General features: G+C 52.1%; 1 protein-coding gene and 1 long non-coding RNA gene across 2 annotated transcripts; one reads left to right on the forward strand and one right to left on the reverse strand.

The window, feature by feature from the left end:
- Positions 1–10,895: 10,895 nt before the first annotated feature.
- Positions 10,896–27,228, forward strand: HEYL (hes related family bHLH transcription factor with YRPW motif like). Its single transcript, XM_019430180.2, has 5 exons — positions 10,896–11,026; positions 18,002–18,068; positions 19,078–19,161; positions 20,344–20,425; positions 23,495–27,228. Exons 1-5 carry the CDS (start codon positions 10,947–10,949, stop codon positions 24,166–24,168), a joined length of 987 nt encoding a protein of 328 aa, XP_019285725.2. The 5' UTR covers positions 10,896–10,946; the 3' UTR covers positions 24,169–27,228.
- Positions 18,335–25,007, reverse strand: LOC128775511 (uncharacterized). The gene is made up of 2 exons (XR_008420218.1): positions 24,899–25,007; positions 18,335–20,373 (listed from the first exon to the last, which is right to left on the reverse strand). It is a non-coding gene; the product is annotated as an uncharacterized LOC128775511 (long non-coding RNA).
- Positions 27,229–27,562: the final 334 nt, after the last annotated feature.

Raw genomic sequence — 27,562 nt, forward strand, 5'->3', positions numbered from 1 at the left:
CTTGCCATGGGATTGCCCAGGTGTCCTCATGATATAGCTATGGCTTCTTCCAGAGTAATCCAAGAGAGAGCAAGGCAAACTTACTTTAAAAGACTGTCTTTTAAGACCCAGCCTCAGAAGTGACATATCATCACTTCTACCATGTGCTATTGGTCACCCAGACCAACCTGATACAGTGTGGGAGGGAACTACACAAGGGTGTCAACACCAGGAAGTGGAGATAATCAGGGGCCATCCTGGAGGTTGAGTCCCACGTACCATTATACCCATCAGCCTGGTATAACTGGGGACCTCCAAGTTTACCTTAGCCATTTCGCTGCCTCCAAGCAAGACTAGACCCAACTGTACCTCCTTGATTCTCCAGCCTGAAGTTCTCCACCTTCCCAGCCGGCCAGGGATAAGGAGAAATGCGACTCCTCATCCACTTCCTTCCTCACACCTCCCATCCAGCAGATTCCTTGAGGGGTCCTGAGGTCACCTACTTGGGAACGTCATGGAAATTTTGTGTTCTGAGATGTCTCCGTCTCATTGTGAAGTTTTTATAATGTCCATAAGGCCAGCGGTACCAGAGTTGTTTATCCTGGTTGTCGCTGATGGGCCATGTCTAAGGTGACGGAAAGGGCAGGGTGCAGAGGGGTGGTGGGAGAGCTGGTGGTCCAACATCTCCACCTGCCCAGGCCTTGAGCAAACAGACTGAACTCTCTGGTGCCCTAACTGAATCCTCCACTTTCTGACAGGATGTTGGGCTGGATTTGGGAGCAAAATCCCTACAACATGGAAGAGGTGTGACTGTGCCTTGGAACAATGGGATGGAGAAATCAGGCACATAATTCTATCTCCTCTGTCGTGCCCTCGCTTTTCAACCTGCAAAGCTGAAAGACCTGAGGGCTGAGACCTGAGAACTAACGGTTCTACTTCTTTGCCTTTCTTTCCTTTTCCTTATTGATGGTCAGTTTTATTTGCCAGTAAGTCATTAAAAAAATTTTTTTATGAACAAGTAACTCGAGGAATAAATGACAAATGCACATCATAACAGTAAATATAATAGATTTTCTATGCACTTCATATAAATCAATTAATTTGATCTTCACAATAACCTTATGAAGCTATTATCTTGTTTTACAAAGGAGGAAGCTGAGATTCAGACAGGTAAAGTAACTCACCCGGAGTCCATAGTCAGTAACTCACAGAGCTTGATTTAAACTCAAGTTGTCCGTATCTTAAGTGCTACTCTATACTAACTCTCTCCTGTATATTTTTAAGATGAAACACACACCAGAAAATTTGAGCTTTGGGGGTGCCTGGGTGACTCAGTTGGTTAAATGTCTGACTCTTGATTTCAGATCAGGTCATGACCTCGCGGTTTGTGGGACGGAGCCCCACATTGGGCTCTGTACTGACAGCGTGGAGCCTGCTTGTGATTCTCTCTCTCCCTCTCTCTCTGCCCTCCCCTGCTCGTGCTGTTTCTCTCTCTCAAAAATAAATAAACATTTAAAAAAAATTTTGAGCTTTCATTGTTAGCTTGAGCTACGTCCCCTTGAACCTCAGAGGTCGTACAAATGATATTCTGCCCCTTGGGTTACTCCAAGGGGAAAGCTTGAGGACTGGCCTTTAATGGGCACCTGTGTAAGAAGAAGAGCCATCTTTACAGAGATAAAAATACTTGTTCCTTTTGCCCGACTGTTTTGGATCTGGGCAGGGGAAGCATGAGTGAAATATTCTCCTCCACATCTTGCAAGGGTGAAGGCCAAGTGTTAGAGAGGAGAAGGAACTTGTCTGAGGACACACACTAGTAGTTGCGGAAAGGACATTTCATGCCAGGCCGTTGCTCTAGATTCAGTGCTATTCCCTTTGAAACACCATGTTTTCACCTGACTTCCTCTGAATCGTCATTCTTTCATTCCTCTGGCAAAGCATCCCCTGGAAGCCCTGCGAAGATCCAAGTGGTTTAAAGCTCACCCCCATGTTAGGACAGTGCAGCCACATCCCAGGAGTGTGAACTTGTCACCTGCTTGCTGGGCTGGGTGACCTGGCAAAGCACGGACCCTCTGCAGCTGCCAGGAGGGTACATCACTCGTTTGTGCCTTCAAGAGAAGCGGCGGCAAGGACTGTCATTAGCGAACAGTCTCCAGCGGCTGTAACTTCAGATCCACTGTGACTTTCAGGAAGTAGACAGCATGGTCTCCCGGGACTGCCCTCAGTCAGTGACTGGGCACAATGGAGAAACTAGAGTCGGGCTATTTCTGCTGGCTGTGGGACTCCCCTAATGGGGAATCTCTACCCCAGGCCTGACCAAGACCTTGTCAGAGCTGTACTGAAGTGTGAGGCTCTTCCTACCCAGTCCTCCTTCCTGTTCCCTGTCTTTCACAGGTGTCAGGCTCAAAAGGATCTTCCTACTCATCCCTGCTCCCACCCTTTATCCTTACAAGTGGTTTCCCTAATGAGTCTCTTGCACCTCTAATTCACCTTAGGGTATGTCTCCTCGAAGACCTGAACTGACACACCCTCTCTGGGCCCTAGGGCCCACACCCATCTACCCCCAGGATGGCTTGTGCCAGATGGTCTTAAAATTCTCCATCATCACTAACGGTGCAATAGAGTGAGGTTTCCTTGTCAATACCAGGGAGCATGGTGGAATCCAATTCAAACCAATGGGGCCCTGCCTTGACCCCATTATCACTTCCCAGCCCTAACCTCCAGGAGGGAGTTAGGGGTCGGAAAAGGGCCTAAGAGCCTTAGACTAGGGTAGGAGCCCTGAATTCTAATCTACTCTTTACTACCAATTTCTCTTCTCTGGGCTTCAATTTTTCCCCATCTCTACAGTGGGATTTTGACTTGGCTGACCTGGGTAGGGGAAGGGAAACAGTGGCTCTTTTCTGGGTTTAAGAAATGCTTTGGCAGCTGGTAAGGACTATGCTACTCCCTCTTCCTGTTAAGACCAGACTAGTGGGGATATGTGGGGAGCTCTACCTGGTAGCATCTGGGTGAGGGCCACGCATACAGCCATGTCCTGATTATGTTCTGACACCCGCATGTCATGGGTGCTGTGCCTGGGCTCCTGAGAGTGGCCATCAGCCCCAGAAAGGACAGCTTCCTGAAGGCCATAGTCAGGGGAAGTAAACAGACAGCAGTACAGGAAGATCAGGCTACCACAGAGGGCACCAAAGAAGTACAAAGGGGCAGTAGCAGTGCCCAAGGGAGGCTGGACAGGCTTCTTGGAGACGGACTCAAGTGCTGGGTTCTGAAGGCTGAGTGGGAATTTTCCAGATAAAGAGAAAGGCTTTCAAGATGGACAGAATACAGACTCAGAAGTATGAACCTTTATTATATGTCCTAAAACATATGAAAAATGGCAGGAGTGGGGTAGAGGTCAGGGAAGCGATGAGAGGGTGAGCTGTGCCTAGAGCATGAAGGGCATCCCCCAAGGGTCAAGATTTTATAGCCTTCATATTACATTTAGGAAGGTAGCTGCTAGTCTTGTTTCTGTTTTACAGATGAGGAAACTGAGGCCCCAGAGATGGCAGGGGGCTCTGAGAGGAATGTACTGAGCAGTGTCGGGACCCAGTCAGGCTTGGGAGCAAGAGGTCAAGTCACCCCTTCTTTTTTGGGTGGACTCTCCCGTGTTTCCACTCTTCACAGCCATCTGACTTCAGGGAGCAAAGTGTCCTCAGTCCACCCCCCCTCTCCACTCCCAGCGTCCTTGTCCTGCTGACATCATGCACACATGGAAGAGAAATTCGCAGAGATTCCAGAGGCCAGAGTGTGGGAACCAGGGCAGATGCCGCTGGCGCTGCCCCAGGGCTGAGACTCCTCTGGAGCCTCAGGCGCTGCCCAGGGGGCTCTGGAATGTGTCTGAGGCCTCTGGCTTCCTCCATTGCGGGCCACCCCCCAGGGTCTGGAAAAGCAAGGGAGGCTCTGATCACCCAGGCCGCCATTCTGGTCCTTGGCAGTCTCGGGGAGGGGGAGGCGGGGGGCAGGGGTAGTGCTGCCTACACACAGGGGCAGGGAGGATACAGGCACCAGGACAGCTAAACCAGCCCAGCCAGTCTGCCCTCAGGGACCCCCAAGCTGGGACCACTGGATCCCTGTAGATGGAGCATGGACTCTGCAGCCCAGGGACAGAGAAGGGGTCCAAACAAATACTGTCCACCACCTTCCCTGGAGAAGGAGATCAGGACCCTGTGTGTGTGTGTGTGTGTGTGTGTGTGTGTGTGGTGTAGATGGATGAACAGACACAGACAGATGGTCCCACCCCCACCCCCGCTTGGCCCCAGGGGTAGCTGCGCACTGCCTGTTCCGCACATGTGGCTCTCAGCAGCTGCACATTCCGTCAGCGACCAGCTGTGGCAGCAGCTGTGGAGGTGGGGAGTGAGCACTGATAGGTCCCAGGGGAGCAGGGGAGGAGGCCAAGGGGAGGACAGGAAGGGCCTGGGACGAGCAGGGGTCAGGGAGGGGGTGAGGCAAAGAGGCTCAGATGGTTCTCAGGATGGAACAGCAAGCAGGAAAGTGCTGATGGGGGTGCTTGACATCTGGGCTGGGAGCCCTGTGGAAGTGGTCCTTGGCACAGAGAGCCTGGGGGAGGCCCTGGGCAGGCCCGGCACACCATCCCTCTAGATCTTGGCACATTGGCGGACCAACACGAGTATACGGAAAAAGACGCCGGGCAGTTGGATACATGGGTCCAAAGCTCTGAAAAAAATGTCTGCATTAGAGATATAAATTTGGGAACCAAATTTGGCTTAAAGGAGGTAAAGCCATGAAAGCAGATGAAGGTCCCAGAGAGAAAATGTATGGAGACAAAGGCTTATCCCAAATGCTAACATTTCCAAGTTTTCACCCTAAACACCAGGTATTTTATGCATCTTACCTCATTTTATCCTCACAACAAGCCTAAGGAGTGGGCAGCTGTGTTATCATCCCATTTTACAGATAAGAAAACCAAGGCACAGGAAGGCCTCTAATATCCAGGCTCACCTGCTCCCTCACCGTGAGGCCCTCCAGATGTTTCTGCTCCTCTGTGGGTCTCAGTGTCCCCAGACACAAGTGGAGGGGTGAGGGAAGACTGAGTGACACCCAGGTGCTCCAGCCCTCCCTCCTTGGCATCTCCCCCCAGACCCTGGCTCCGGGTTGTGCCCACTGTGACTCTACTGTTTCCCAAGAGGCCACCTCCTCCACAGAGAAGGTAGAGGACTCCAGGAGCCCCCAGCTGACCTCCCCATCACTCCCACTCCGCCAATACTTACCAAACACCTACTAAGTGCCAGACATTGCTAGGCACAGGGGAGCTGACCGTGAGCAAACCTGACCTGCGTCCTGCCCTTGTGTCCCAGAGACTGACGAAAATTACTGCACTGCTGGGCACCTATGTGGCTCAGTTGGTTAAGCGTCCAACCCTCGGTTTCAGCTCAGGTCATGACCTCACGGTTTGGGAGTTTGAGCCCCACGTGGAACTTGAGATTCGCTCTCTCCCTCTCTCCCTGCCCCTCCCCCCTCAAAGTAAATAAAAAAGCTTAAAAAGAAATTTCCGCACAACTAGTAACTCCCAACCGCTGCCCTGAGCATCTCTGCACCAGCCATCCACCCCCCAGATACCGCTACCACCCAACAGTCAGAGGCTCGGTGCCAGACCCAGCAGAGGTCTCATGCAACCTAACTCTCTGGAGCTCTGGCCATGTCCATTCGGGAATCTGAATACCAGCCCCAAGAGGAGACGGGAGTGACCTAGGGTGGGGGCCGGACATTGGAGAAGTATCACGAGAGCTGATACCTGCCTCTGGAAATCTCCCGGCTTACTCAGCTCTGGGGTAGGGAGGACAGGGTAAGTGGGGAGAGCAGAGGTCCCGCTTCTGCCTCCCTCCCTTTGCACTGAGGTTCCCTGGGGCTCACCCTTCTGCCTATTCCTGACTCCCCTCCCGTCAGCAAGCAAATTCCTCCTGAGGCCCTGCTGGGCTCTCTCACCGACCTGCCTCTTCTTCAAAACTGCTTTTGCAACCCACAGACACTTCCCAATCCACGGATCTGGCCACTGCCTTGACCCACCCATTCATGCCAGGGCCTCTGTGACCTTGTGACTGCACATCTTCCTCTTTGAGTCCCTGGACTGGTGACCCAGAGCTTGTTCTTGGTCTTCTCTGGCCTTGGCCCCTGGCACTCCATTCTTTTCTGATTTTCCTCCTTCTTCCCAGAGTTTCCCTTCCCAGACACCCCACCGTTCCCAGAGTTCCCTGCTGCTCCCCAGGGTTCTATCCCAGGTCTCCTCCCTCTTGCTCTGCACTAGCTGCCCTGGGTATCTCCTGTACCCCCATGGTTTCCAGTCTACCAGTCTCCAGTCTACTCCAGGCCAGGCCTCTTTCCAGGTTCTCCTACCAGTATTCCATGGATCTCACAAACAGTATGGCCACACTGAACTTCTCACCTTCTCCTGTGTTCCCATTGGTGCCTGTCACCTTTACTCACTCAGTCACCCAGACAACGATCCAGCATCACTTGGATTTGTTCCTTCTTCTTCCACCTTGAAACCAGTCCCTACTGCCTGGCCTGATGCAGGAGTCTCCTGCTTGGTTTCCCCCACTCTGATGCAGGATGCAGTGGTTACCAGCTGGTGCCAGCCTGCCCGGATAAGATCCCAGCTCGACCGCTTACTGGCTGTGTGATCTCGGGGAAGTTATTTAACTTCCCTATGTCTCAAAAAAGCGGGATTATAATAGAGAGTCGCAGTAACCTCTAAGACTGTTGTGAGGTGTAAACGAGTTCATAGATGTCAAATACTTGGGACGATGCTTGGAATAGGGTAAATGCAATAGAATTGTGTTATCAACATCATCATTACTTCATTTATTTCTTTTATAACTATTTTAGAATGCCCACTATGAGCTGGGCACTTTCCTAGGTATTAAGGGACGTAGTCATGAACAAAAAAATGATCCCCACCCCCGGGAACTCCATTGTCAAGCTGGAAGCCTTTTCATAAAAGTCCTTGTTACTGGATCCATACTCTACTCTTTCCCATCTTAAAACAAAACAAAAGCAGAAGCAAACAAACCCTGGATTCTACATCACCCTCCAGCTATTGTCCTAGCTTACTTTGCCATCACAGACAAGCTTCTCAAATGAGTTTATTCTGCCATCCAGTATTTATTTATTGTACATCTACTACATGCCAGACACTGTGCTGGGTGCTGGAGAGTCAGCAGTGAACGAAAGGGACAAATCTCTACCCTCAATGAGTTTATCTTCTGGTTGGGGACACCGACAATTAACACATATATCAGGGCATCTGGCTGGCTCCATCAGTATAGCATGTGACTCTTGATCTTGGGGTTGTGAGTTCAAGCCCTACACTGGGTATAGGGATCACTTAAACAAATATATCAACATACATAATATAATGGCAGCAACATTAATAGATGCTGCAAAGTAAGATGAAGTGAGGGAGGGGACACAGAGTGACTAGGGGATTGGTGGCTATTTTAGATAGGAGGTCAGGAGGATCCTCTGTGAGGATGTCATGTTTGAGTAAAGTCCTGAACAAAGCGAGGTAATCTAAGAAGATCTGGAGGAAGAGGGTTCCAGGTAGAGGGAACAACAAACGTAAAGCCATGTGGTAGCCCCAAACCTGAAATCTTGGTGGAGCATCAAGAAGGTTCTAGTAGCTGAGTGAGTGAGCAAGGCAAGGGCAGGGGCCAGAGCTTAGGATGACCATACACATCTGCATGCCTTGGGCTGTCCCGGCATAGTTATTACTATTGCCTCCTTTCACTCTCAAGGGTGCCCTAGGTTTAGATGCTAAATTATATAGTCACCCTATGTAGAGGCCATGGTAAGCAGTTGGCATTTATTCTGAATGTGATGGCAAACCTATGGATGGTTCTCAGCAGGGAGTGACGTGACTTGACTGACATTTTAAAGGATCATGACCAAGTACTTGAAACACTCTTTTGGCTGCTGTAACACCCCCCTTGGCTCTCCTCCACCTCCTTGGCTGTTCCTTCCCAGTCTCCTTTGGCAGCTCTTTCTCTTCCACTCAAAGCCCAAATGTTGGACTTTCTTCAGACCAGTGGTCTCAGCCAGCAGTGGTTTCTCCTCTAGGGGACATTTTGTACTATCTAGGGACATTTTTAAGTGGTGTAGGTACTACTGGCATTTAGTGAGTAGAGGCCAGAGATGTTACTAAACATCCTGCGATGCACAGAACAAACCCCCCCCCCAATAGTTTTCCAATGCCAAACGTGCCAAGGTCAAGTAACCCTGCACTAGATTAGCACTGCCCGATAGAAGTATAATGAGAGTTGCATATACAACATTTTTTCTAGTAGCCAATTTAAAAAAAAGAAAAAGAAAAGAAGCGAAGTTAATTTTATAATTTTATTTAATCCAATATATATATAATATCATTTTAACATGTGAGTCAATATTAAAGATATCAATGAGATTTTTTTTTTTTTTAATTCTCAAGTTAGTTCACATACAGTGTAGTCTTGGCTTCAGGAGTAGAACCCTGAAGTGATTCTCCCTTAAGTATGACACCCGGTGCTCATCCTGAAAAGTGCCCTCCTTAATGCCTCCTTAACCCACTCCCATCAACCCTCAGTTTGTTCTCTGTATTTAATTTTTTTTTAATGTTTTTATTTATTTTTGAGAGAGAGACAGAGACAGAGACAGAGACAGAGCATGAGCGGGGGAGGGGGCAGAAAGAGAGGGAAACACAGAATCCGAAGCAGGCTCCAGGCTCCGAGCTGTCAGCACAGAGCCCGACGCGGGGCTTGAACCCACAGACCAGACCGTGAGATCATGACCTGAACTGAAGTCAGTTGGACGCTTAACCGACTGAGCCACCCAGGCACCCCTGTTCTCTGCATTTAAGAGTCTTTTATGGTTTGCCTCCCTCTCTAAAGAGATCAATGGGATTTCTTTCCTTCTTTCCCTTCTACCTTCCTTCCTTTCTTTTCTCTCTCTCTTTCAATTCTGGTGTGTACTTCACACTTACTACACATAGTCATTTAGACCAGCCACATTGCAAGTGCTTAGTAGCCACATGTGTCTCGTGGCTATTATATTGACAGCATAACTCTAGACTCAGTACCAGAATACAGAGCCTGATGCTTAAGAGCTATACAAGGGAATAAAGCCTAATGGTTTGGTTCTGGAACCCAATTCTCTTGTTGAATTCCAGTCCTTCCATTTACTTCCCGTCCTCTCAGTGTTTCTCATTTGTAAAGTGGGGATGATAATAATATTACTACTTTATAGAGCTGTCCAGAATGAAATGAGTTAGTACTTACAAAACAGTTTCAGGTGTTGTAAGTAGCTCCCTGTTAACTGTTTCGCTCTATCTCCACCCACACTTTCTCTCTGGGTAATCCGTCCACTCCTGTAGCTTTTATGTGCCACCTATTACATGATGACTTCCAGATTTAAGTATCCAGCTTAGACCTCTTTTCTGAGCTCCAGACCCCCTCTTTAACTGTGCATCCCATTTTGAGGACCTGGGGCATCTCCCATGAATATGCCCTCAACAGAGCCCTTGACCTTCCCCTGTAAATCTGCTCCACTGCCAGGCCTTGCAATCTGAGTCATTTCACAGGGCAGCTATCTGGTGGCATCTTTGATTTCTGCCTTTCCAGGGAATGCATAGTGGTGCATGGATTGTGCAACTTCTGTGTCGGTTGAGATTTCCACCCCACTAGTATATGTCCACAGAAGGCATGTGAGTGCTTGAGGGCACCTGGAATAAGAGACCAGAGGTGTGGCTGGGGTGACCACCAGGGCCTCCTAAAGAAGAGGAAACACAGGCTGCAGGTGCAAATTGCTCCTGCTACCCGTGTATCAGAGTGTGCATGCGTTTGTGTACTTGGCCATGTGGTTGTGTCTGTGAACGCGTGTGGAAGGGGGCACAGGAATGTTATTTCACACTACCCTAACCAAGTGTCCCCAAGCAGGTTTTGCTGTGGGGGTGAAAGCACAGTTATTCTCAGATGAACAATCCTATTCTCCCAAGTGAAGGGGTGGCTTCCTCTGTGTCCTTGTGGACAGGTCAAGGGGAGAGACCTCTGGTGTCTGACCCACCACATCAAGACCTTCCCATCTCCTCCTCCCTGCTCTTGAGGAGACCCAGGAAGGGAGGCTGGAGAGTACCTCCCCACCCCCCTTTTTGAGGCCCTGCCACAGTTTGGAGAATGAGCCCTCTCCTGGCACTCTTGGCCTCCCAGGCCAGTAACGCCTCTGGTGAACTGGAAACTGATTCCCAGGGACACCCACGACCCCCACCATCCAGTCTGGTTCTCTTGGCCTGAGCTGTTCTGCTCGGGTGGCGCAGGCACAACCTCAGCCATTCTCGGCGGGGATGACAGCCTCTTCTCATGTTAGAGCCTTTCCTCCCCCCTCCAGCACACACATTCCACTTGCTTTGTATCCCTATGGGAAAAGCTGCTGGGAGATTGTTGTCGAAGATCAGGCCACAGACACCCCCACCAACCTCACCAAACCCGAAGTGTCTGCCTCATCCAGAACGCCAGGAGGCAGGAGCTGGTGGGCTCGACGCTTGCAAAAACTGGGGCAGACCCGCAGCGCCCGCAGCGCCCCGCTCAGACCAGGGACAGACGGGGACCCCTGGCTTCCCGGGGAGGGCGGGGGGCTCCAAGGGCACCTGCCCAAGGCCACCCAGCGCGCGGCGGCCAGGACTGCGGAACAGAGCCGGACCTCCCAGCCGTCGGAGGGGGCGGTGACCGCCCGGGGCCTTCCCACGGCTCGGCCTGCGCGTCACCGCGGGGGCGAGGGGGCGCGGGGGCGCCAGGGGCTGCGGCACAGGAGAGGGCCCTGGGAAAGGGCGGCGGGGTTGGGCGGGGCTGGGCGGGGCTGAGGCGGGGTCTGGGCGGGGCCTGGGCGGGGCCCGACTTTCCGGCCGGTAGCCCGCACCGCCGCGCAGAGACCTGGAGCCAGCGCTGGCCATGAAGCGGCCCAGGGAACCGAGCGGCTCTGACAGCGAGTCCGACGGACCCATCGACGTGGGCCGCGAGGGCGAGCTGAGGTGAGGGCCGGGATGGGGATACTGGGAGTGCCTGGACGGGTTCAGCGGGCCCAGGACTCGTCTTCCGTATGGCCCCGGGAGATGCAGGTGTGGGCGACTGCCCGCAGGTGTGTGTGGGGTAGGGGTGAGGGTGGGAGGCGGGGACACTTGTGCAGCGTGGGCCGTGACACGCACAAGTGCCTGGATCTTCTGCGCTCTGGGCCATTCAGGGCTGAGGGTGTCGGGATGGAAGTGGAGTTCAGCTCCGGGATGCCGTGCCCAGTTGGTGATCCTCCTTGCGTGGAAGTGCCAGGCTGAGGCTCTTGGAGGAGATTTCCCTGAAGATCTTAGGAAACCTTCATAGACTATTGGTATCACACACCCCGGTCCAGAATCTGCCTGAGTAGGCAGAATAGCCGTACTTTTTCAATTCTACCCTAGCTTGGGTGCACTTTTCATGCAGTACACAAAACGCTTCCAGGGGGAAGGGAAACCTCCCCTCCCTTGAGCAAATTGGACTTTGGAATTAAGGCTTTGGTACTGAAGAAAATAATAGCTGACTTGTCAGTGCGAGGGCGGAGACTCCAATTCCAACACTCTTTCTACTGCACACCCTGCTGCCAATGTATTTCAGCTCTAAATATCCTGACTTGCTTCAGACTTGTAGAACAAATTGCACTTGTACAGTTCTGCTACTTCTCCCAGTTCTGTGAACAATCTAAGCTTCAGTTTCCTCGTCAGTAAAATGGTTATAAACAATATAACCGATCTCAGGTTTATTGGGAAAATCAATAAGATAGTGTATGTCATGAGCTTAGCACAGGGCTTAGCACATAGCAAGTATTTAATTCATGTCAGGCACCCAACATGTGATACCCAGAGCCCTGAAAGAGAGGCAGGGACTGAGTGGGAGTCTGTGGGCCTGGGTCCCAGCCCCAAATCTGCCACCAACTCACCACGTGAACTTGGGCCATTATTTTTTCTTTCTGAGCCTGTTTCCTCATCAAAAAAAATAAAGGAGGACATGGAGTGGGAAAGAGAGAGGGCTATCTGATCTCTCCTGGCTCATCCAAACCTGACTCTCTAGAATAGATTTGAAAGGGGGACTCAGGGGGCACCTGGGTGGCTCAGTCAGTTAAGTGTCCTACTCTTGATTTCGGCTCAGGTCATGATCTCAGCGTCCTGAGATTGAGCCCCCAGTTGGGTTCCGCACTGGGCGTAGAGTCTGCTTGAGATTCACTCTCTGCCTCTCCCTCTCCCTCTCCCCCTCTCCCCCTCTCCCCCTCTCCCTCCCTCCTCCCTCCCCCTCCCCCCCTCTCCCTCTCCCCCTTTCCCTCTCTCCCTCTCCCTCCCCCCCCACTGGCACTCCAGCATGCTCTGAAAGAAAGAAAGAAAGAAAGAAAGAAAGAAAGAAAGAAAGAAAGAAAGATTGATTCAGCTCCTTCTTAGGGATGTTTTTGAGGGCATTTCATAATTTCAATGACTCCAGTTTTCTGAGACCAGGATGTCCTACCTCAATCACAAATCCTTGTAAAAGGCCATCAGCTTCCAAGTATTTATAGCTTATAACAGGAGGTAAGGCAATAGATAACCCCCTTGCATCCTGTACATTAATTAGGTTTTGGGGTATATGATATAATTTCCTATGCAACTTATTAGCTTTCTTAAATTGTTTAGCAGAAACTGCTATTTAGAGAAGCAATTCTCTGAGTCCGGGCCTGCTAGCAGCAGGGAAGGGCCCAGCCCCATGTGTTGCTGGTGGAAGGGGGTTCTCAAATTCAATGTCATTGGGTCTTCATGAATCAGAGGGACGAAATCGATGCCAGAGAGCCGGCTCTGTCTTCTAAGAATTTGCAGCCTGGCCAGTGACCTGCCAGGTCACACAAAGACCATGGATAGGATAGAAGACAGAAGGAGAGACAGACTGTGGACTGTGAGAGCACCCAAGCAGGGAGGGGTCACTTACAACCAGAGGCATCAGGGAGGGCTTCTTGAAGGTGGTGGCATTTGGGCAATGGCATAAAGGATCAGTGGGTAGATTTTTCCTATACAGCATTTTGTCCTTTTAGCCAGAGCCCATTTTTAGACACTGTCTAGATTCTTAGAGGAGCAGACCCCCTCAGAGCAGAGAAAGCAGTTGGACATCTGGCAGAGGCTGACTTATAGACCCCTCTTTGTAGCACTCACCAAAGGGCCCTCCCCCCAGCAGACATCAATGCTTCAATTCAGGGAGTGTTGAACGATGCCTGCTGTGGCCCAGACCCTGGGCTGGGCATGGGGGACCCAGATGTATCCTGCTAAGCCTCTGCCCTCGGGGAACTCTCAGAGAAGAAGAGCTTCATGTACAAAGAAAGTCAGATAAACAGTGGCAAGGGCCACAGGACTGGGGCAGCCAGCTTCCCTGGGGTCAGAGGCAGGGCGCAAATCCCCCCCCCCCCCCTCAGAGATGTGAGAATAAGGAGCAGGGTGTATTCTGTTGTCCCTGCGGGATCTGCCTAGTGATGGCATCTTGCCCCATATAAGAAAATCACTCCTATCTGAACCCAGCCTCCTGACACATGAGAGTATAGCCTCTCTCCCCCCACCCTCTCTGTGAACATTCAGTGAGCACCTGTCATATGGCAGGCACTGGGTCAAGGTCTGTGGGTCTTTCCTACATGATTTAGGGCACATGGTGGCCTTTGAAGTTAGATAGACCTGAGTTTGATTCTCACCACCATTAACTTGGGCATTTCTGAACCTCCATTTTCTCCCTTACAACACTGGTATGCTAATACCTACCTCACAGGGTGAGCCTTTGATGAGATAATGTATCTAAAGGGCACAGCTCCCTGATTTGGCCCAAGGTAGCTTCTGGCAAGTGCTGCTCTCGAAGGGGTCGCCATTTAGTTGGAGGATGCCATGTTCAAGAGGCAGAATGGTCTAATGAAAAGACTAGAAGTCTGAAGACTTACTAGGCACAATTCTGAATTCTTTGTGTCTCTGTCACTCCATCTATCAAATGATTATTTTTCCTAATGTGAAATAGCCCCAATACTACTTAATTCACAAGGCTGTTGTGCAATACCTGAGACAAGTGAATGTGGAAGTACTGTCTAGAACAAGGAATACTGGCTGCGTGACACACGTGAGGGAGTGACACACATGGGGGGGTGACAATACTGGATTAAAAGCCAATAGACTTGGCTCCAGTTCTGGAATTTCCTCTGATTTGCTGTGTGGCCTGGAACAGACCCTTCCCCTCTCAGAGTTTCCTTATTTTACAAGGGGGCTCAGCACTCCCTGAAATCCCTTCATTGGGGGACATTGTGATCCTGCCTTTCTTTGGCTGATGCAAAATGAGTGGGGTCACCTGCAAGGGTTCCACGGGGGGAGTTCCCGAGGGGGAAACTGAGAATGGGTGTTGAGGGCAGTCAGGACTGGCAGCCAGACCACTTGAAATCTGCCCACCCCCCAAGAGACCTCCCCAGAAATCAGGCTAGGGACCACTCGAGGCCCATGGAGCAGATCTTGGTGGTCAGCATATCTTCTCTGGGTCTGTGAAAATCTGCCTTATTTTCAGACTTGCAGACAAGAAACTCTCACACCTCCCCCCAATGTCAGGGCCAGATCACAGCCTGGAAGTGAGCTCTGGTTGAGCTCTTGGGAGTTTAAGGATAAGGGGACTGGAGGGCTATTCAGACAGACAGGAAATAGGAATCAAGAGGGAAAACAATGCTGAATTTGGAGCCAGAAGACATGGATTCCCATGCTGGCTTTGCTCCTTAGCAGCTGCATAGGCTGGGCAAGCTGCCTTAGGTCTCCAAGGCTCAGCATCCTCATCTGTAAAATGGGGCTTTTGTTAGGCTTGAAGGAGGGAAAGATAGGTAGTAATGCCAAGACAACTGAAGTGAAGTTTGGCTGTGAGATATGGGAGTCAGGGAAGAGGGATAATACTGCAGAGAACAAGTGATCGAGTGAGTGGAAAAAGAGATAGCAAAGCCACCATGCCCTGAAAGGGGTGCGTCAGCCTCTGACAGATGGTCCCTGAGGAGGGATCAGGCTGAGGGGCAGTGACGTGCGCAGTGCTAACCCAATACCCCTGGAGACTCCTTATCCAGCCTAGGGGGGACAAAGGCCATGTTTTGGTATCCCTTGACTCTTGGGGCTTGTCCTGAGTGTAGCTTTGTAAACAAGGTGCCCTCCAGACCTCAGGATCTGGCTATCGGAGCCCTGGACCCAGCTTGCTGGGCCATCCTTCCCAGGAGCTTCATAGGCCTCTTACCGGCCCTTCTCATCCAGATGTCTGGATGGAGATATCCTTTTCCAGACGTAGCTGGACAAAGCCAGGGACACAGCAGTGGGATTTGATCAATGTTGATGTGGACTCTCCTGCAACCTTCTTTCTTTGAGCAGCTGACGAAGATGATCTAACCTCTCATGCCAGGAGGGTAGTCACTTGGGCTGGCACCTTCCTCATGAGCCACACAGGTGCCCATTCCACAAAGGCCTAGCAGGTAGCTTTTATGTTGTCACTTCTCTGTTCCCCAGTGATGCCAAGGACAAGGGCAAGAGGAGGGAGCTCAACCATGAGCTCTGCCCTGTTCCAAGCACTGTTGGGTACTGGGGCTACAATAGTGAATGAGCCAGACATGGTTCGTGACCTCAGGGAGCTTATGCACTTGGTGGAGAGACTGACATTAATCAAATAATCATATAAACAAAAAACAACAAATGAGCAATACATGCTGTGAATGCAGGATGCTAGGAGAGGGTAGAGCAGGGGCTATCTAGTAGGAGGGAAGATGTCAAGAAGGCTCCCCCAGGAAGATGACATTTGAGTTGAGATCTGAACAGTGGGAGAAGGTACTAGGCAAAGGGGCTTGGGCTTGGAGGTGGGGAGACAGCGTGCACTAGAGAATTTTAGGCTAGGGAACAGTGTGTGTAACCACAGGAACAAGTTAGGGCGTCCACAGGCTGGAGCACACAGAACAAAAGAGAGTTGAGTCTAGGAGGTGACAGGAGCCAGCTGGGCCACCTGAAAAACAGTGGTCTTGATCCTAAAAGCATTGAGAAGGCCCTGAGGAGGGTTTTTTTTTTTTTAATGTTTATTTATTTTTGAGAGAGAGAGATTGAGAGAGAGAGAAAGACACAAAGCACAAGTGGGGGAGGGGCAGAGAGAGGGAGACACAGAATCCAAAGGAGGCTCCAGGCTCTGAGCTGTCAGCACAGAGCCCAATGCAGGGTTTGAACCCATCAACTGTGAGATCATGACCTGAGCTGAAGTCGGACACTTGACTGACTGTGCCCCTTTTAATATATATATATATATTTTTTTTAAATGTGCCCTTTTTAATATATATATACATATATATATGTATATATATATATTTAATGTTAATGTTTATTTATTTTTGAGAGCCTGAGGAGTTTTAAGAGAGTGACAAGATCAGATGTACATTTAAATGAGCACTGTGCCTGTTTGTAGGGTCTTGCAGCCATCCAGGTGAGAGATGATAGAGGTTTGATCCTCAGAGCAGTGGTGGAGATAAGGAGGAGAGAGGTGAGATGTGTCTTAGACACAGAATGGGCACGTTTGGATGAGCGGGTGAGGACAGAAGAAGAATCAAAAGTGGTAAGGGACACCTGAGTGGCTCAGTCGGTTGAGCGGCTAAGCCTCCGACTTCAGCTCCGGTCATGATCTCCCAGTTCGAGCCCTGCGTCAGGCTCTGTGCTGACAAGCTCAGAGCCTGGAGCCTGCTTTGGATTCTGGGTATCCCTCTCTCTCTGCCCTTCCTCAGCTCGCGCTCTGTCTCTCAAAAATAAATAAAAATATTAAAAAAAAAATTTTTTTTAAGTGGTAGCCAGGTAGCTTTGTAGACCTGGGAGATGGGGTGCCTTCGCTGAAATGGGGGCCCAGGGGAGACAGCAGAGGGGGAGAGGGAGGACGAGGCAAGCTCACGGGTGCCTGTTCATGTGGGTGGCATTTTGCATTCTGAAATGGCAGGGGAGTCACCTCGTCTAAAGTTATTTGTTGATAGGGCATCTCACACTCTCCGCCTCCCCGGCCACTCCGGGAGCTGAGCGTCTGGAGCGCTGGGACCTGGCCGACTGCGCATCTAGGCCAGCGCGGGACTTGAATGGGGCCTCCAGGGTGTTGGCCAAATGAATGGTCCTCAGTGTAACTCTACGAATCCCCTCCATTCCAGAAGAACCTCTAAGCAGGAAACCGTTAGGGGGGCGAGCAGTTGGGCTGCAGAAGATTTTGGTCAGTCTGGGCAGGAAAGACCCCCCGGGGCTGAGCCTCCTCCGGGTGACGGGGACTCCCGGGTGCGAGCAAACATCCATCCTGTGCCAGACCTGCGAAGCGAGGCCCGACGCGATGCGGGCCCGGGGCCTTCGGGGCATCCCAAGAGTCCGAGGGGGCCTGTGACCCAGATGCCCCCTCCCCCTCTCCCGGGCCGCGCTGCGTGGGAGGAGGCGGCAGCTGCCGGCGGGGCGGAGGGCGGCCGGCGGGCGCGCCCGGCCCGTGGGAAGCGGCGGCATCTGCTCTTTCCACGCTCTTCCCAGCGGCTCTCTCTGAAACCCAACCCGCCGGCCCTGCCCCGCCGCCGCCGCCCGCGCCCTCGCCCGCCCCGCCCGGGATCGGGTTGCAGGAGCCCCGAGGCCGGCTGCGGTTCCCCGACGCCCGCGGCGAGGGGCAGGGGGCGAGGCCGAGGGGGGTCGGGCCGAGAGCCCAGCCCCCCCCCCCCCCCCGCCCCCCGCGGCCCCAGCCGCCGCGCGACCCTAGTGCAGGAAACCGAGCGCAGGGGGGACTTGGCCGGGGGAGCAATGGGCCCCCACCCACGCCTGCCCTGCGCCACTTCCCGGCCTGGGAGCCCTGAGCCGCCTGGGAGACCACGGCTGCCTGGGAGGGGGCTCTGCCCGCCCACATCCCCGCCTCCTCCAAGGTCAGCCCAGGCCAGGGAGATGGTCCCTGAGCTCTGAAAAATCAGCCTTTCTCTTCTTCGTCTGCAGCCAGATGGCCAGGCCGCTGTCCACCCCGAGCCCTTCGCAGATGCAAGCTAGGAAGAAACGCAGAGGGGTGAGTGTCTGTCTCCACGGAGTCGCCCAGCAAATTTTTGCCCTGGGTCTCCAGGGGCCCAGCCCAGAGAACCCTGGTCGGAAATATCACCCAGACTGCCTGAGTGCAAATTCTGGCTCTGCCAGTGGCTAGCGGAGTGGCCTTGGGCAAGCCACTCAACTTCTCGGTGCCTCATTTCTTCAACTGTGTCACTGAAAAAATGACAGTGCCTACCTCAAAGGGCTGTTTTGACGACTGAGTTAATATAATGCACCCAGAACCACACCTGACACACAGTTAGGCTTTATTATTTATTCCAGCCTTCTGTCTCTACTCTCTGAGCCCAGAATTTTCATTTCCTCTCTGTGTGCCAAGGGGTAGGGCAGGGGGATAGAGAAGGAAGCTCCCCGGCTTGCTATTGGCCGTCTTATCCCGGCACCCCCTTCTCTCCCAGGATGCGGCTATGCTTCTGCCCTGGGAGTCCCAAGACCTGGAATGTGGCAGAGACCAGCCCTGCCACTCACTTAGGCAAACCACTTCCTTCCAGCCCTCATCTTTATCTGTAAAATGGGGGTCATAATGTCTGCCCCGCTGTCAGCATTCTGCTACCAGTCTGGTGAGGTGAGAATGAGTGTGAATGGAAGGTCTTCTGGACTGGAAGCAAAGCCTCTTCATGACCCAGCAACTGAGGAGGTGACCTCGACCTGCAGGAACCTCCAGGAACTGCTCCCACGCGGGGGCTGGTGTCCCTGTTCTGACTGGTCGGTACCCTGATGTACAGTGGTTAAGCATTTTGAATAGCACCCCAACAGACCAAGACAAGAGATCTGAGTTCTACTCCCAGCTTTGCACTTCCTTCTTATGTGACTTTAGGCAAGTCACTGCTCCTCTCCGAGCCTCAGTTTCCTCCTACATAAAGTAAGACTAGACTTCTCTCCTTCACAATATTTTAAATATGAGTCAGTGGCCATCAAAGCACGTTGGAAACTGGTGAAGTGGCTGCAAGTAAATTCTTGTCGTTGTTTTTTAGATTATAGAGAAACGGCGCCGGGACCGCATCAACAGCAGCCTTTCTGAACTGCGACGCTTGGTCCCCACTGCCTTTGAGAAACAGGTGTGTGACATTCCCGATTGTGCTAGAGGAAGTACCATGCAGGTGACAGATAAGGTCCGTTTTTCATGGCATGTCTTACTGATTGGTGGCAGCTGCCTGAGGTGCTGGGGTTTTGTGTACTGATATCTGTCACTGGCCAGGGATAAGGGGAATGGAAATTTGTATTTGCTGTGGCGTCTCAGATGTTGTGGCTCTGTGTCCATCACCCCATGATCCCAAAGGGTAGGGATTATTATGCCCATGGCACGGGTAAGGAAATTGAAGCACAGAGAGGTAAAGTAACTCGCACTAGATCACACAGCTAAGTAAACAGCAGAACGGAATGGGAACACCGAACTGTGTTTGGTTCTAAAGCCCCCTAGCCCTCTGTGCTACTGACAGTCCCAGAGCCATTTGAAAGTGGAACAGGCTACCCGGGGAGCGAGCCCCCTGCCGTTGCACCTGTGGAAGAGGAAGACTACAGTGGAAGCCAGACAGTTAAACCAATCAGACTGCCTGGAAGATTCTCTACCCTGTGCTCCAAGGCATGGTCATGGGTCATGTGCCTTTCTTCCTGAGAAGAAATCAGTCATTCCACAGACGTTCACTCAAACTTTCACAGGCCCAGCTAGACCTAGACCTGGTACCTGCCCTCAAGAACTTACGTGGAGAGTCTGACACTCAGGTTTCACTTGGGAGATCAGGTGATGCTGGACGCTTAGGAATCATTGCTCAAGAGAGAATAGAGGAGGAGCAAGCGCTGTGGGGCTAAGATGATCTCGGGCGTGGTGGGTGTGGAGTTGATTCCCAGGAAAGCTGGTCTAGAAGGCAGATGGGCACGCAGGAGTGGCATTCCGGTGACGGTGCACTAAGTCATGGAGGTCACATACGAGACCTCCCAGGGAGAGTGTGTCTAGCGAGCAAGAGCCAGGTGGAAGAAGAAGCAAGAACATGGGGTGTCGTGGAAGTCAAGGGAAGGGGGGACGTTGCAGGAGGGACGCTCAACGGTGCAGCGGGCGGGCAGACGAAAATGAGACCTGAAGAGAATCTATTCGGCTGGGCGCCTTGGCCAAAGCAGAAGCCGAAAAGCTGGCAGTGGTGGAGCGGGAGGATGACCTTGAGCTGGTGAGGTTGCTGACGCTGCCGGGAAGTGAGAGAGAGGTCAGCTGGAAGCCTTCACACTTCTGTCCTCTGCGCACACAGGGCTCCTCCAAGCTGGAGAAGGCCGAGGTCCTGCAGATGACAGTGGATCACTTGAAAATGCTCCACGCCACTGGTGGGACAGGTACTGATGCTTTTCTCTCCCATGAGTCATTCAAGCAACAAATATGTGGGGGCGAGGCCCTGGGGATCCACTGGTGAGCAAAGCAGATGGGGTCCCTGCCCTCATGGAGCTCACAGTCTATGGTGGGGCTAAAGCAGGTCCAGGTGGAGCAGCCACAAAGCCTGTCTCTTTTCTTTCAGTATCACCCTCTCCACTGTCAGTGTCCCCATGTGTCCCAACCTTGTTCTCAACTCCACTCCTTCCGGCCTTAGCCCTTGGAGGAGCTCTTCTACACAGACTGTCCCTCTGGCTTCCCCACCCTTAGCCCCCACCCTCCTTAAGCATTAGCCTGAATGAACTCATTCTCACTGGGATCCCAGTTGAACCCCTGGGTGGGGCCTGCCTGAGATTTTTAGCCACAGATGTTCACTGGGGTGCCTTCTGGGCTAGCGCTGGGGTAATAGTGTGTCCTCAGCAGTGCTGGGATCGTATGTCATGCTCACAGTTCAAGATCGGTCGTGGGATTGTGGTAGCATACAATTGTAACTCATTCCGTTACTTTGAGCTGGTGCATTACGTGAAGTCATGGAACTGTGGCTTTCAAAAGACTAAGCCTCACTGTATATTTTGGTGATTTCACAACCGAGAAAGCTGGAAAGCTCCACAGACCTTGACACAAGAACCTAAGTCCTAAAACCTTAACTTGCTACCTTTGGAGGGGACAGTTGCATTTTAATTGACCCAGCCTGGTGCTTCTCAAGCTTCAGTGAACTGCGCAGGATCATCTAGGGGCAGGCAGCCCTGGGGCACACCCCGGAGATTCTGAGCCAGGAGGTCTGGCCTGGAGGTTAGGAATTTGCAAGTTTAGCAAGCATGCCTGATGACCCTGATGCAGGTGGTCGCTTTGAGAACTTCTGCCAAAGGAAGGCATGGCCAACAGTGAAAACTTCTGATTCCGGTCAACCAGTGGGGGAGATACTTCAAACTACATTTATGGTTACCCAATTAAAAGAAAAACAGTGACTAATATTTGGGGCAGCATTTTGTAGTTTCAAAATGCTTTCACCATTGTTATCTCATTCGATTCCTATAAGAATCTCGAGGCTGGGGGTTGTCGCCATCACCATTTTCTGGCTAAGGGCTAATGGGAAGACAGAGATGTGGCTTAGAGCACTGCCTCTGGGTTAGAATCCTGAATTGAGTTGATTCGAATCCCATGAATTGCGAGGTTGGCTCTATGACTTGCCAGCTCTATTACGTTGGACAAATGATTTAGCTTCTCTATTCCTCAGTTTTCTCATCTCTGAAATGGGAGTAATGACAGGGTTTTTCTAAGGATTAAATCAGATAATGCAAATTAAGTACTCAATAAGAACTCAGAAAATGTTAGTTGAAAAAGAACAGCAAACACAGAAACTGAAGGGTTTTGCTCAAAGTCGCATAGTTAAGTATGCAACAAGGTCTTGCCCCCAAGGAGGCCTGACTCCAAACATCGTCTCCCGTAGAGCTGTCCCTCTGTGGGGGCCTCAGCCATGAACCAGGGACCAGATATTTGCCGCCATAGTCATGAGGCCAGTGCTCACAGAGGCTATTCTGTCTTTGCACAGAAGGTGGTTGATGGCGGGGCAGGTATAAAGGCAGTGAGAATTAAATACCTCTGTGGGCAGTCCACCTGGTCAGACCTCACTGAAACCAGCCAAAGAGAGGGTCCCAGCCTGATGGCAGCAGCTGAGGACCAGAGTGGGGTCCTGCTTTCCTGACAGCCCTTCAGGCTAGGGGACAGACTCAAATGCCCACAGGGGCCAAGCCACTAATATGCCCTTGACCCTTGAACAACACAGGTTTGAGTAGCACAGGTCCTCTTCTATGCAGAGTGTTCGCAGTACATGTGTTAAAAAATTTTTTAGAGATTTGCAACAGTTTGAAAAACAATTGCAGATGCACCACATAGCCTAGAAATATTGGGAAAACGTACGAAAAAGTTAGGTATGTCATGAATGCGTGAAATAAATGGAGATGCTGGTCTGTTTTATCATTCGCTACCGTAAAATAGACACGCATCTATTATGGACGTTACAACTTATCAAAACTTCCTCATACAAATACTTACAGACTGCACATGGTGCCATTTGCAGTGGAGAGAAATATAAACGCGAAGATGCATTATAATCTTAATCGCATAAAAGTCGCTGTAGTCTATACATACCGTGCTACTGTGATAATTTCCTAGCTACCTCCTGTTGCTCTTGCGGTGAGCTCAAGTGTTGTGAGTATCTGCTTAAGACTCCATGAGACACTAATCATCTCCGCGTGAGCAGTTCGTCTCTCCAGTAAATTGCTATCACGGTAAAACGTTATCTCTGGCGGTTCTCACTCTAGGTAGTTTCTGGGGAGTCAAAAGTTTGCTCAGGTTTTCGACTGCCCTGGGGGAGGATCAGTGCCCGTCACCCCATGTCGTTCAAGGGTCAGGTGTAAATGATGAATTCGTTGACTGTATCTGTGCACCGTTGCATTTAATTTCACCGTCACAACCCTGTGCAGCAAGTATCACTATATGCCCATTTTGCGGCCAAGGAAATTGAGGCTTAGAAAGATTAAGAGGCTTGTCCACAGTCAGGCAGCTAGTCAAGTGGAGAAGTTGAGGTCCAAAGACCTCAGGCTTCACTGTGACATCATGCTGCCTTCTCTGAGGAGTCCCCAAGCTCTGACCGCTGCTGCTGCCACCTCCCAACATCCGCCCCCACCAGCAGGCAGGGGTGTTCTACACCTCTACGTGCGCAGGCCTGTCACACCTGGCAAAGCGTCCACTTAAACAACAGTACCTTGGTCGCAAAGTTTCTTCTCTGCATTAATCATGAATTTCGAGGAAAACAATACTCTACATTTTATCCTGCTTCATAATTCAGTGAACTCACTTGGTCCTCACAACACACCCCAGATACCCCAGGAAGGGGTGATTATTCCCACTTTACAGATGTGGAGACCAGGGCTCAGAGAGGTGAGGTGACATGCCCAGGGTCACACAGACCTGACCCCAGGATCAGCACTTGTCCCCCGCCTGGCATGCCCTCATCACGCCTCACTTTGCAGGATTCTTTGATGCCCGAGCCCTGGCAGTTGATTTCCGGAGCATCGGTTTTCGCGAGTGCCTCACCGAGGTCATCAGGTACCTGGGGGTGCTGGAAGGGCCGAGCAGCCGTGCAGACCCTGTCCGGATTCGTCTTCTCTCACACCTCAACAGCTACGCAGCTGAGATGGAGCCTTCTCCCACGCCCGCTGGCCCCCTGGCCTTCCCTGCCTGGCCCTGGTCCTTCTTCCATAGCTGTCCAGGGCTGTCAGCCCCCAGCAGCCAGCTCACCGTCCTGGGAAGAGTGCCCGGTCCCATCCTCCCCAGCGCCTCCTCTCTGGTCTACCCCATCCCCGCCCTCCGAACCACTCCCGTGCGCAGAGCCGCTGGTACCGTCCTGCCAGCCCGGAGGCATGTGCTGCCCAGTCGAGGAGCATCTTCTACCCGGAGGGCCCGCCCCCTGGAGAGGCCCGCTGCCCCCCTCCCCATGGCCCCCAACATCAGGGCTGCCAGGAGCAGCCACATGGCACCCCTCGTGCGATCTTCTTCCCCCGTGCTCCCTGGCATCCTGGGGTCCCCTGCTTATGTGGGTGTTCCTGCCCCCAGGCCTTCTTCCCCAGGGGCTGCTGGGAGGCCAGCAGGAGCTGTGCTCTGCCACTCCTGGGTCTCTGAAATCACTGAAATCGGGGCTTTCTGAGCCGGCTTCTCCCCGGGAGTGAGGAGGGTTCTTTTTCCAGGAGCTCTAAAAACAGTGCTATCGTCTGCCCTGCTTCCTGGCCTGGCTCATCTATCTATGAAGGCATCTTCCTCACCCATCAGAGGCGCCCCTTCCTCCTCTGGCCCATCTCCCCTCCTCACTGCCTGTCCCAGCTTGTCCACCCAGCTCTCTTGGAGCTGTTGTGATCTCAGAGGCCTCGTCTCATTTCTTACCTGGACAGATAAGTCGTGGGAGGGCCCCCTCTAGCTTTGCCCAGGCTCTTACCTGCCCCCCAGGCACACAGGGGGCAGCAGGCATGAATCTAAGGTCTGGGAACAAAGCTTTCACCTAAAGGCACAGTGGCCTCGGGCAGATTGCTTGCCTAGAGAGATCAGACCCCCAGCCAGAGCAGTGACTGACTGGTGCAGCCTTCCCAGGCCCCCAGGGCCAGAACGTAGTGTCTGCCTTGCTTCCTGAGACAGTAACTGAGCAGGGGCCACAAAGTTGTCTCCGGAGAACCCCTGTCTGCCCCTGCCCACCCCACTGCAGTGAACCACAGGACAGCTGCCCTGTGCACCACGGCCAAGGCCTGGGGATTAGGGGCCCAGCAGGGCCTGCTCGGGCCGTCTTCCCCACTGCAGACACCTACCCTCCAGCTGACCCACACTTCCCTACACAGAGCTGGGAGATTTCTGGGCAACAGTAAGACTCCAAAACAGGGCGTTCTCACCAGCAGGCCTGGGACAGCGTTCCCAGACAAGAGCCAGGATTGAGTAAAGAGAACCCAGCTCCCGGCCTCTCGCGCCGTCACCATCCTCCAGATGTGTGGTCCCCGTTGGGTGCACAGTGTGGAAGGTCATGTTCCCATGTGATGGCGCCCAGAGAGGAACCCTCTTGGGATTCCACACCAGACGTTTGTGCTGCCTGGTTTGTATCCGGCTCACAGAGCCCAGACTGTGGGGACAGCCAAGGGCCGTCAGGCTGGACAAAAATAACTGCAAGGAGGGGTGAGAGGAGGGACAGTCAGAGGCGGCTCGGCCCTTCAAGGTCACACAGTGGGTCAAGGGCCTGAGATCCTGTTCACCCAGGATTCCGCGCAGCTGGCTCTGCTCAGAGGCCATTTCATTACCCAGCTCCGCCTGGGCCTAAGAGAGGGAACAAATGGCCTGGTGACCATTCCTGGTGGAACAGCAGAGACTGGACAAGATTGGGGCAGACCCAGGACTGACATTCAGCTGGACCAGTACTGCCAGACCAGTTGTAAAAAATGTAGAACCACTTCTGTGCTTGTTGGCAAGTATTCACATCCCCTGAGTGCCTCTAAGTGGCCCCCTGCCCCAGGTAGCTTTGGGTGGCTTTTCCCCCAGGACCCCATGCTGGTTAATGCCTGGTAGACCCAAGACTATGGGGTCCTCCAGCTGGCAATTCCTTGGTGCTTATTTGCACTGGTTATTAAATAGTTCCTTCAAATGTCACCCCTGGCAAGATTCTTTCACCCCCACCCTTTGATGGAACTACCCTCCCCAGAGACTAAATTGAGGAGGTCCTTGGGCTCAGAAATAGAGTTTGCTAAAACCCTGGGGGAGAGGGCCCTTTCAGAGAAGTAGAGCAGAGGGCAGAGATCATTTAAATGACCCAGAAATCTCTTTTAAAAAAGGCAAATTCCTCAAGAAGGCATGAAGAGCTGAAGTGTTCTTTCAGTCCTCAGGGTTAGGTCCATCAGATCTCTGTCCTCCTGGATACATCTGAGATGTGTAGCAGTGGGGAGAGAGGGTGTCGTTTTAAGGAGGGGGTCACCGGCCTAGAGTGCTCCTGAGGGAGATGACAGGGAGGGCAGGGTGGTCAGCAGGCTCCCAGGAGCGGGTAGAGGGGGACAGAAGGCAGAGCCCGACTTGTCCTTTCTCACAGAGGACGGGAGGGGCTGCTTCTGCTCCGAGACTCCCTTCTTCCCTTCCTCGTCTCCCTGGCTATCCCAGCTGGTGGCACACTGCTCCCCTGACACCATGTCAGTGCCACAATCCTGCAGTTTGACAACTTGATAGCCCGAGAATATGGAAGCCCATTTCCATGTTTCCAGTCCCCAACTCTAGGAGAGTCTGTTGACACCATCGAATGAGATGGAAATGGCCCAGAACTTCCAGCATCTGAGTTGACCTTGGGTTCATTCTCCCCCAAGAGATGGTGGGGGGGATTGGTGACTATGTATTTGTTTCCGGGGTTGAGGACTTACATCTTTTGTTTCTATCCCCAACCCTTTCTGGTGTCCCCAACTCCTACCCCATTGCTGGGGCTGTTGCAGGCATCCAATAAAGTTGTTTTAGTTCTCCTAAAAACCTCAGAAAGATTCTACTTCTTAATATCTCTGGAGTCAATACTCTTCTCTCTGAACCTACAGCTATCACCCTGGTGTGGCCACTTCACCTGCCCCCAGATCACTGCCCTCCACAAGGTCACCTTGCTTCTCTCTTGCTTTGTCACTCTGTTCTCAAGGCAACCAGAAAGAGCTTTAAACATACAAATCATATCATACCAACTCTGGTATAAAACCCTTACTCGATTACCCTATTATTCCAAAGATAAAATCCAAGCTCTTCCTCTTCTGGGCCCAACCTGATTTCCAGCCAGTTCTGATCTTGTTCGCTGTGTTCCTGCCACCCTGGCTTTCCTTCCTTTTCTCAACATTTCAACCTATTCCCACCTCCAGGACTTTGCATATGCTGTTTCCTTGCCTAGAATGCTCTTCCCCTACCTTTCTCATGGCTGAGCTCTTTACACCCTCAAGCCTTGGCTTTAACCCACCTCCTCAGAGAAGGCTTCCCTGACTGCTTGAATAGTTAGTTCATCTATCTCAAAGTCCCTTATTCTTATTCTTCTCCTTCATGGGGCACTTGCCATTACACATCATGTGTGTTTACTTCTTGGTTGACCGTCTCCCCCGGCAGCATGTAAGCTCCGTGAGGCCAGAGACCATGTGTGCTTTGCTTTCTACCCTGTATCTGGTGCCACGCACAGTACCTGGCTCTAATTTGGTGTTCAATAAATATTTGTTGAATAAATAAACTGGGGAGGTGAGGAATCTTCCAGACTCAAGCTGCTGGATGGTACAGGCCCCTGTAAGGGTGAACTCCCAGCTGGCTGACTTTGTGGGGAGGCTGGAGAGCAAAGTGAGAGACGGGGCCAAGGTACTGGAAGTTCTGGCAAATGGGGAGGAGGCTCTGGCCAAAGAAAAGTGCACTCGCTCTGGAGCGCACACTGACAGCTGAGAACAGGCAGGCGTCCCTGCCAGCAGGTATCGGTCTCCACTCTTGCCCTGATGGATTTGGCTTGCAGTAATTCTAACAAGCATTTGCAGAGGTCTGCTCTGTGCCAGATCAGGCATGGTGGAGCCAGAGGT

The sequence above is a fragment of the Panthera pardus genome, unplaced genomic scaffold, assembly GCF_024362965.1.
Source record: "Panthera pardus isolate Hobbes unplaced genomic scaffold, ASM2436296v1 HiC_scaffold_11, whole genome shotgun sequence".
Classification (NCBI taxonomy): Eukaryota; Metazoa; Chordata; class Mammalia; order Carnivora; family Felidae; genus Panthera; species Panthera pardus.